This window comes from Phaeoacremonium minimum, assembly GCF_000392275.1.
Source record: "Phaeoacremonium minimum UCRPA7 unplaced genomic scaffold PA7_03_scaffold_293, whole genome shotgun sequence".
Lineage (NCBI taxonomy): Eukaryota > Fungi > Ascomycota > Sordariomycetes > Togniniales > Togniniaceae > Phaeoacremonium > Phaeoacremonium minimum.
The window spans coordinates 174,454-185,373 of NW_006921198.1; the positions used below are offsets into that span (position 1 = coordinate 174,454).

At 54.3% G+C, this 10,920-nt stretch overlaps 2 protein-coding genes across 2 annotated transcripts in view; both read right to left on the reverse strand.

Annotated features, from left to right (window-relative positions):
- UCRPA7_3918 (hypothetical protein) overlaps positions 1-5,801 on the reverse strand; it is a gene marked incomplete at both ends in the record, with an annotated part of 32,514 nt that extends 26,713 nt beyond the window's left edge. The window contains one exon of the mRNA XM_007916465.1: positions 9-5,801. Within this exon, the coding sequence (XP_007914656.1) occupies positions 9-5,801 (5,793 nt within the window). The remainder of the gene's footprint in view (positions 1-8) is intronic.
- Positions 5,802-9,344: 3,543 nt separating this feature from the next.
- On the reverse strand, positions 9,345-10,427 carry UCRPA7_3919 (putative alpha beta hydrolase protein; the record flags this gene model as incomplete). Its single annotated transcript, XM_007916458.1, has 1 exon — positions 9,345-10,427. One exon carries the CDS (start codon positions 10,425-10,427, stop codon positions 9,345-9,347), a length of 1,083 nt encoding a protein of 360 aa, XP_007914649.1.
- Between the last annotated feature and the right edge of the window lie 493 nt (positions 10,428-10,920).

Here is a 10,920-nt window from a genome sequence, read left to right on the forward strand (position 1 = left end):
GAACTTACCTCGGTCGGATCATGGCCACCAATGCTACGGAAGTACAAGTCTGGTTCCTCTGGGTCGCCGGTCGCCAATTGCGTCTGCACTGATACGATGGTGTTGAACAGGGTTTGCCCAGAAAGCCCGAGGTCGTGTTGGACCCTTGCCAACGAGCAGCTCTGATGAGGCAGACCTTGCAAATATGCCTCTTTGCTCGCTTCTACTACCTCTCGCATTGGCACACCAGACTGCACCGGGAGTCTCGATGTCAGAATGTTAATGAAGGGGCCGATGATCGCTTCTGCGCCCTGAACTGGAACATCACGACCAGATGTCAGGTAACCAAACGCAACATCCTCTGACCCTGTATAAGCCCGGAGCAAAACAGCCCATGTTGCGTAGATGACGTTTGATACGGTCACATCGTTAGCCGCGCAGAAAGCGTTCATCTCTGAGGCGATGTCGCCAATTGCTAGCTCAGTTGTGCGCAACTGAGCCTCGGCATGTGCTGAATCAGCAAGACGAGGGAAGTGACACGGTTCAAGCCCGCTCAAGTGCTCTGACCAGTACCCCATGCTGGCATCTCCGGCATGCTGTGAGAGATAAGCAACATAGTCCCGGTACAGTGGCCCGCTGTCGCTCGAAAGCGAGCCCAGGTAAGCTTGCGTGAGGTCGTTGAACAAGATAGGCAAGGAAGCACCATCGATGAGTGCGTGGTTGATCTCCAGTTTGCAACGAACATGACCGTCTTCTGTCTCTTTGATCACAAGCCGGTGGGCCGATTGAGGCATGCGGCGAGACGATGAAAGATCGTCGCCGAGTGAAGTTTGACCATCCACAGGCTCCCGTATGACTTTTCCAGGGCACTTCTTGAGAACGACCTGTGCGAAGCCCGAGTCCGTGGCCAATCCTTCAATGAACACGGTTCGGAGCATAGGATGCCGGTCGACAACGCTTTGCCAAGCTGCCGCCAGCCTGGAAGCATCGACAACCCCCATTCGACTGATAGGCTCGAACTCGAAAGCAGTCTCATAATGGCCAGCGACCTTGCTTTGGCTAACAAGGATACCCTCCTGAATTGGGGAGCATGGATAGATATCCTCGATTTCGGCGATGCTCTGCACGCCGATGCTTGGCAGTTGATCGTCAACAAGTCGTCTCAGGCCAGCTGTCGACAGTTTCAACAGGGGCAGATCGCTAATTGTAAAGTCCCGCTCTCGGTTGGGCAACATATCAGCTAGTCTTTGCAACGCCTTCTCGAACCTTTGGACCCAGTCAACAATCCGAGAGGCATGACGGACGTTCTTGTTGTATGCAATGCTAAGCATGGCCTCCCCTTTCTCCACGGACGCGGAAACATCAATGATGGCCATGCGAGGAGTGTCTGGGCCTAGATCAGCCGTATCAGCTCCAGCGCTAATTCTGGCCTCGTGCTGGATCAACGACTCCTTATTTTCGAGCTGTTGGAACCGTCCAAGGTAGTTGAAAAGAATCTCGGCCGACCCATTCGCTCCGAACTGATCTCTACCGTCAGGGTGTAGAAATCGGCTGGCGAAGTAGGCCCAACCGTTGCTTGGGACCGCGTGCCTCACATCTTTGACCTGGCACAGGGTGGTAATGAGGTCTTCGTCATGGCCAGCTTCAGTAGTGATAGAAATCGGGCGCATAGTCGTGAACCAGCCCACTGTACCGGATAGATCAATGTCTTCATCCCAGGGCTCGCGACCATGCCCTTCGCTGAAGACAGTAGGAACAGTCCTTTCAGGGAAGACCTCTTTGAAGGATTGAATGAGTGCTGTAATGAAGAGGTCAACAGGCTTAGTGTTGAACGGCATATTGCAGTCTCCCAGTAGAAGCCCCGTAGCGCTCTCACTCATATTGAAGCTTAGGCTTTCGATATCTCCCCATACGTTTCGCTGATCATCTAGGCCCCAAAAGTCCAGACGAGGAGCCGGCAGCTTGAAGGGCAAAGCCAGATCTGGCGACAGCTGGCTTTCTGCATATTCTCTCTGGAGCTTGGTCCAGATCTGGAAGGGGACTGGCTTCTCTGCAGACAGTTTTCCTGACTCGAGAAGTTCCTCAAGTTGCTCCAGAATAATGCGCCAGGAAACCAAGTCGATGATCAGATGGTGGGCTACTAGGAATAGAACCTGGGTTCCAGACTTTTCCGAAGCTTCATTATCTGCCTCGAACTCGAACATGTCGACAGCAAAGACGGGACCAGTCTTCGGATTGATTCGTGATTGCGTCTTTGCGATTCTTGATGCAAGATACCGGTCTGCAGCTGCCGCCTGCGGCACGCTATGGACGTTGAACTCGAATGACTTCTCTAGCTCAGCGGTAACAATTTGTTGCCACTGGCCAGACTCGTCTGCAGTGAACCGTGCTCGAAGCATCGAGTGGTGGCTAACAAGTGCCTCCAGCGCATGCGCGACATCCTGCACACTCTTGTGGCGTGTGAGTCGTACAAAGAAGCTCTGGTTGAATCGGGTCGAAAATGTTTTGTCAAGACCTTGGTACAGCTCTTGGATCGGAGATAGGGCAAATGGTTCGTCGATGGTCTCGCTGCGTGGCACCTTGGACTGTCCAAGAACGCCAACATGGATCGCCAGTTGCGACAATGTACTGCTGCGTAGGATGTTTGGAACAGTCACCCGCATTCCCTTTGCTCGGCAGCGCGATGCGAGTTGCATGGCTGTAATAGAATCGCCACCCTGGTTGAGGAAAGACCTGGCCATGGATATTTTTGCGGTCGGAACTCCAAGCACCTCGCTGCAAACGAGCTGGAGCGCTTCTTCTGTGCGTGTCATGGCATCTGCGGCCTGGCCCTCAGCATCTGCACTTGCGTCGAGCACGGTATCAACTGCATCATTGTCCGCCATCTCCTCCACCCATGTCCCGACACAGACCCGGTCCAGCTTGCCAGACGAGGTCAGGGGAATAGTTTCGACAAACACCCATGCTGCCGGTATCATGAACGAGGGCAGCACATCCGCGAGAAGCTGGCGAATCCTGGGTGCCTGTAGTCGGGCTGCTGCTGCCTGGGTTCCCCGAAGGAGCTGGATCTCTTCTTTTGTGACAGCGCTCACGTCTGAAGCCTCCTCCTTTTCGTTGTGCCCATTGACTTGATTGCTGTTGATGTCTTGACCTCCGTCGCCAGAAAGTGAGATGACCGCAGTTACCTTGCCTGCCAACGGACCATGCTTCGGGAACAGCACTACGCCTGTCTCAACACGTTCGCTCGTGCAAAGCTGGTGCTCAATTTCTCCTAACTCCAGACGTTGGCCTCGGACCTTGATCTGAGTATCTCTACGCCCCATATAGCGGAGTGTGCCGTTTTGGTTGTAGCGCACAATATCACCGGTCCGGTATAGGCGACGTTGATGGCCTGCTTTGAGGAATGGCGGGTCGGTCACAAATGCTGAAGACGTTGCATCCTCATTGTCGAAATAGCCGACTGCAAGCTGGGGGCTCTCAATCCAAAGCTCGCCAACGGCCCCCAAGGGCGCCAGCTGGTTGGTATTGCTGAGACTGGCTACCCATGTCTTGGAGCCTAAACCTGTTCCAATGCCGTGCGAATCTGCGTTTTCTCTTTGAAGTGGCGTCGAGACACAGAAAACGCAGACTTCTGTCGGCCCGTATCCATTTATTAAGTCAACGTGGTCTGCCCACATCTCGATGTTATCTTTCTTCACAGCTTCTCCTCCGAGGACGAGTGTTTCCAAGCAGGGAACTTGATGAGGCTGGATTAGGCTAATCACTGATGGTGTGAAGAAGGCCCAGTTGACCTGATATTGGTTGATCGCCTTTGTAATATCGCCGAGGCGCTGTTCTTCGTCGGGGATGCACACGCAGCCACCGTGCACCAATGTTGTTAGGATTTCTGCTATGCTGGCATCAAATCCTAGCGATGCAAAGTGCAATGCCCTAGTATCTGCATTGAACTTCATAGCTTTTCCATGGGCTGTCACACTGGAGCACACCGACATATGTGTCATAACTACGCCTTTCGGTCGCCCTGTACTGCCGGACGTGAACATAATATAGGCGGTATCGGCTGGCGTTGTAACGACATTCGCCGAGGCGGTCGTCGAAGAGGGAGTGGTTGCCATAACCGCAGATACATTGAAGATGTGAACAGCGATGCCTGCAAGGTCGCTCCTTGCATCAGAGCATGTCAACACGACTTCCGCTTGTGTAGCCTGCAGTACCTGCTCCAAACGACCGATCGGAACTGCAGAGTCAAGCGGCACAAACACGGCGCCAGTCTTGAGAACTGCTAACATGCACACGACAGTCCACAAGGACCTGTCAGTGCATATTGGCACCATTGTCTGTGGCTTGACGCCGATATCGACCAGTCGCGTTGCTAGGCGACTTGAGAGTGCATCAAGTTCGCTGTATGTGAGTTTTCCATCCCAGGCATCCACAGCTGCCGCCTCTGGACGGGTTCTAGTTTGTTGTTGAATTAGATCGTGTACGCACGACTCCACAGCCTCAACCTTCTGCGAATTGTTCCATTGTTGAACAATCGTGTCATCCTCAGGACTGAACGTGTCGATGTCGTCTATCTTGGTTTCGGGCCCGGCATGGGCCAGCTGACGAACGACATGTGCGAATTGCTGTAGCAGTCGCGTCATCTCCCACTCCGAGAGAACAGCATTGTCATACTGGGCGTCCAGGTCCACTTCAGTCGTGCCTTCATTCAGCCGGCATTCGAGTACTAGTGGGTAGGCGTGAAAGCCAGCGGCAGTCTCGGACAGAGGGCGGAAGAACTGGGCAGAGAAGTCTGCATTTACCGGCTTGCCACGCTGCGTAACAAGTAGTGACCTGAAGCTGCTCGCCGCCTTACCGCTGTCGCTCATCTTTGCGATTCGGTGGAGTCCCCAGTGCTCGTAGGGCTCGATGTCCGTTGCCTGCTGTCGCATGCGCTGCAAGAACTCTGCGACGGTTGCCTGCTCTTCGACCACGACGCGTACCGGGAACGTTGAGATGGTAGGGCCGGCAATCGACCGGACTCCGCGCAATGTGTCACCTCTGCCGCTCGAGATTGAACCCAGCAAGACCGATTTGGACTGCAGGTATCGTGAGGTCAACAGAGCCCATGCGGCTCTCATAATCATGGGGGCCTCATATTGACGGCCACCTGAGCGATCAAGGTGCATTGATTGAAGGGCCCGGCTGTTGGTCCTCGGCTGATATCCCTCATGGGGCAGTTGGGGAAAAGACTGCGCGGAATCATCGGCCAGCTGCGCCTGCCAGAAAGCTTCAGCCTTGGCGTTGTCTGTTGCTCGAATCCAACGGACAAAGTGGATGTAAGGAATGATGCTGGGGATAGTTTGGCCCAGATAATGGGCCTTGATTTGATCGAGGATGAAGGAGACGCTCCAGCCATCGTAAATGGCATGATGCGCCGTCCAGGTGAAAGTGCTTCGCGAATCAGATAGGCGTGAGAATCGAAACAAAGAGAGAGGAGTGCCATAAGTCATCCGGGCTGCTGTGTTCTTTCTCTCAGCCTCATCAAACGAGTCCGAAGCACGGTATGTAAAGTCGCGTTTCCTAACGACTTGTACGGGCCCCTTCGAGCCGCTCAAGATGATACGAGTGCGCAAGATGGGGTTTGCGTCAACGACCTTTTCCAGAGCAGCTCGGAAGCGGCCTTGGTCGGTATTTTCAGGAAGCTCATACGTCAGATGTGCGACGTATGTGCCAGGGAGGGCTCGCGATATCGCCATGAGCCCCTCCTGAAAAGGCGTACACGGGTAGACATCCTCGAGGTCCTCCCTCGGGATCTTGGACTCGGGGCGTGTAGAATCCATATCTGGGCGCAAAGACTGTAGCTACAGAGTGAAGTGTCAGTTTCACGGAGGTTCAAAGGACTCACTTTGCCAGTTCAGAACTTCTTGACCCAAAACCACTGATGTCAATTCGCTGCTGCCAATGGAGTCGGAGGCTGTGAAGCTGCTCGTCAACTGTACAGAACCAGTATCGACAGACTGGCTTGGAGTTGGACCCTGTCGTTGAGCCAGCGGCAAACCAGCTACCCAGCCAGCCAGCCAGGAACCATCATCCGGAGCCATGTCGTGTAGTTTGGCAGGCTGGAGCAAAGCTAGAGGCCTGTGCTTGCGTGGGGTGTGCATTGTCGTGATGGGCAAGGGTCCTGAGCAGGTGGAGGGTAATGTGGAGGGGGGGTGAGAGAGAGGGACGGGTAGGGTGGAGTGCCGCCGAGGTGGCTGTGCACTGGGGGCGTCTGGCACCGTATTGGGGGATCCGTGTATGCAAGGTCAACTTTGCAGATTTCATCCACAGCGGCTGAGCCGGTACCTGGCGTGTGCCTGTTCTTGTTGCAACTGTGTTGACCCCGGAAGTCTCGATCGTACGACGCTTTTGGCTAGTCGTCAGTTCTGTGAACGTGGCAAGAAAGACGGGCCACAGGACCCTGACCCTGGAATCTGTGCTGACGATCACTGCAGCAAAGCGACATGCTGCAGAATCCCATGTTGGATGTTGCAATGCCATGCCATGCACCAGCCACACACCAGCCACAATCACCTACCCTGGAGACGCTGTTCTGCAAACCGCAATCCAGTGAAGCGATGGAACAAGCGAGCAGACACATGCAGAGAGACCTTCTTAGAGATTCTAATGATTGGCTGTTACATCCAGCTGTATCTATGATTGATCATTTATTGCTCGGGATTTCGTTGCAAATTCGCTGTTCTGTTTAACAGGACTGACTGATATTGACCCATGCTGTACCTTAGCCGACAATAGATCTCAAAACGATCTGAACCCAAACCAAAGGTCTCATCAACCAGCCACGCACACAGAATTTGGTACCTGACCCAGAAGATTTCCTCATTGCCAAGACTCCTATTGAAGACTCATAACCCCCTTCGGAGGGCATTCGTGACCGAATGAAGCTCTCACGCAGATGCACCTGGGCATGAGGATCGATCCCACGTCAGCAGCTCAGGGCGTCCAGAAGCTCAAGGTACCTAGGTACCTAGCTTACAGTGGGTGGGTCGCCCTGCGGCACGCGTGCTCCACTAAACGACGCGCTGTCCTGGCTAGCGGCGGGTATTAAGCCACACCCCTGCGACCAGGCACCAGTGTCACACCTAGCCCTGGAGTGCACCCCACCACAGGAGCCAGCCCCCATGGGTGCAGGTGAATCTGCAAGGTCAACAGATCGATCCACACAGGGCGGCCCAAAGACGCAACCCATCACCTAATCTGAACCTTTCACGAGACGGCCAGCCTGAGAAGGATCTGGGCACGCTGGGCTATGGCTGAGGGGTTTCTTTCTCCCGTTTCGATTACGACGGTCTCACCCTGTCTGTCCTGTCGCGATCCAAGTCTCGATCTTTCAGCGAAACCCTGCCAGGGCCAGGCATCATCCTGGCCTGCAGCCAACACACCCAGTCCGACTCAACAGATCCACGTCTTGTTCGGCGACGTACACGTGCAGTGCTGAAGTTTTCTGTTGGTTGTGGGAAAGATCAGCCTCATTGCAGACGGTGGCACGCGCACGTTCACGTTCATCGCTGACTGGCGCAATCACAATCCTCACGCTAGCACGCCTCACAGATACGCATCTTGTCAGAAAGATCACCACGGCCTTGTCTTTTCGTCTGACCTGGGTTCTTCCTAATCTCAACAGCTCTGGGTCTTGACCTCCACCCTCCTCTCTCCTTCCGGCACCCGAAAGTCAGCCCATCCTTAGCGTGGCGTCCTCTCCTGCAGCCACGATGTGGAACATAGACCTTGGAGGAGACGCTCTCGCGGCCCTGCTGGTGAGCATCGTCGCACATCTCACTGCCGTTGTCTCCTACATCATTCGCCTTCGGCGGCGGCAGATTCAGTCGCACGCAGGACGGCAGCACTTGTCTATATTCTACAGGAAACGATCTGATCTGTACATGCTGTGTGCCTTTGTACGCTTGGTCTCCTTGCCGCAGCGAAGCCTTCACCTGACAACGCCATATAGTTTATCTCTATCGGAAATTCAATCTGCATCTGGATTGGTATGCCAACCTTGCATGTGTCTTCATCAGCCTGGCGGTGTGGTCCACGGTGGCTGACTGGAAGCTACAGAAGTTCGTCGCGGCTCTGACACCCGTGGCATATTCGCCAACGAGGACAGCAGAGACCCAGGTGCCGAGACTGAGGATTTACTCTTGACCGAGTATATCAGTGAACTGTTTGTGAGTGGATCCTCACCTGGCATCTGCATGACCCATGTCTCAGGGCTTCGTGGTTGACCCATGGCGTCCACAGTATGCCCTAACCAATGGCGCCGCCAAACTCAGCATCGCCTTCTTCCTCGTCGAGCTGACTCCGGAGCTGGACTTTGAACGAGTCGTGCTGCACATACTGGCCGGGCTGGCGGCTTCTTGGACAGTCGTGTTCGTCGTCACTAGCCTGTTCCAATGCATACCGCCATCGGATGCTTGGAAAGACGGGAGACAAGGTAACTGCCTGGACCATGTGGCTCTTCGCATAGCGCAACGGACCATGAGTGTATTTGTGGACTTGATGCTACTTGCCAGCTCGGCCAAGCTCATGTGGCCTGCCCCGATTCTTAGTTGCTCCCGAGTAGCCTACTTCAGCTCCATCGGCGCAGGAACTCTGTTCGCAATCCCTCAAAATCGCCTCTCTCGCATCAGAATTTGGCTAACATTTGAGCAGCGTATGCGCGTGCGCGCTGTACTGGACAGCGATGTATAGCACGTGGATGAAGCACTTGGAGAAGGGTGCGTCTACAGGGACCGTGCTATCGTCTAATTGGGTTTTCACGCTGACCTACTTGCAGCCGAGAGGTATCAACATCTGCTCTGGCCAGCTGTTGAGCTCTATTTACGAATTGCCTGGGGAAACCTGCCTTTTCTATCGAACGTGTATGCCCCGTATGCGTAGACAGTCCATCGTGATTAGCTAGGTCTCCACAGCCTCACTTTCGCCCGATAGTCGAATGAAACAGGTAGTACATAGTATTAGTAGAAGCAGGAGTAGTAAGATTTGGGAACATTGGAAGATACTGTGTGGAATTTGTCACGCTAGGCGAGTCACGGTGCATATAGGGTTCAGAAATGCTGGCTGGACTGGCACTGCATGCAAGATGCGTAGCATGAGGATAGCGAAGTTTGACTTTTTAACATTGCATTCTGCTTTGGCATATCTAACTACCCAAGTGTTATGTTCCTGACCCAGACTTGTCCCAAGACTTTCCAAGCATAAAGCACTGACATGAAATGACATCATTGTGAACCAGGACTAAGCCTGAACGCAGAGGAAGACATGAGGCCGAACCCGATTCGTGAGAAGAAACAATATTTTATGCAAGTTCGCCGATGGATACGCTAGAGCTTCTCAAGAAGACTCTCCAGGGCGCTTCCGCTGCACTTCAACACCAACTGCAGATGTGTTTCGTGCTCATCCACATGAAACTCGGGCGGCGAGCTGAGACGCGACCGAATAGCCTCGCCCATTTGGAAAGGAACATTCGTGTCCTTCTTACTATACCATAGCTGAATAGGAATCTCAGCTGGGATATCCTTGAGATCAAAGCCCCAGTCGGTGGTCATAACTCGGCCATCCTCCATATACCCCTCGATGCCCTGCTTATAGTGCTCTCGGTAAAGGTCGAGCATTGTTCCCATTCTTTCTGGCTCCAACAAGTACATCAGGTCGGGACCGACAAACCTGGCTGTTCTTTCGGTCACTCTGCCCCCGATCTGCTCGATGATTTTCTCGTTAGGCATGGTGTTCAGCACGCTGGCAGCCTTCTTCTGCAGCAAGCGCGTAATCCAAGGGAAGTACATCAGGCCGATGAAGGTCAGCCAGTTACCCCAGCTCATGCCCTTCAAGCCAACATCGATAGGGCCCATGCCTCCAATAATAGACACAGCCTTCAGCTTCTCTGGCGACAGGGCACGCGCACATGCCAGAGCATATGGGCCACCGCCTGAGACGCCGATGATGCCGTACGACTTGAGCTTCAAATGCTCAGCAAGTTCGCGAATGTCGCTCGCAAGATCGAGAGGTTTGCGGCCAGGCTGAGGAGAGCTGTTGCCAATGCCGGGTCTATCGATCGCGATGATCCTAGCGCCGAGCTTCTTTCCGGCGCGGTCAAAGAAGGCGCCGCCAGACAGCCGGCAACCCGGGTAGCCGTGAAAATAGAAGACTGGCGAGCCGTTCTCTGCACCAAAATAGGCTACACCGAGGCTGCGACCATCAGATAGTGTGAATTCCTCCTCAACGACATCGGTCACGGAGGCGAAGCTGCGCTGCTCCAGCAGGGGTTGTTGTTCAGATGCTCCCTGGACCGGTGAAGCAGCACCGTGACGGGCAAGGTAGGCGAAGAGTCGCAGTTGCAAACCGTTAGAGCAGAGATCGAGAGCCATTTTACCGGCTGTGGCACATGTTCTCATGACTTCGGCCATTTTGGATCGCTGTGTTGAGGATTGAACCTGGTGCCTCGAAGTCGTTGGAGACGAGCCGGCTCGTCTTCGGGATCAGAGAACGAGGTTCTAGACAGTGCCCATGCCAAATCGGGCAGAGCAGCAGCTAGAAACCAGGGCTCTCCAACTACTCTGGCTGTCGCATCAGGTGCTGTCGTTGAGCAAAGCGCTGCGTGGGTCTGAGGGGAAGCGCTGGCGGCCGAAGCCCTGCTAGGAAGAGCCCATGGAATGGGAGTGGGTGGGGAAGCGAGTGTGGGGCACCAGCGCGAGCCCGTACAGCACAGTGCCAACCGGCGGCGATTCACCGAACAATACTATGTACGCCCCGAAGTCGAGTATGCAAGGTCAGGCAAGACTTGCCGACCCCAAAGACCCCACACACGAAAACTGACCTTGCATGCTGCGGATCCTCAGCTCGTGGGTCTGTCTGTAGTATGTAGGGCTGCATGTAGTGGTGTACGAACACGCCCCCATA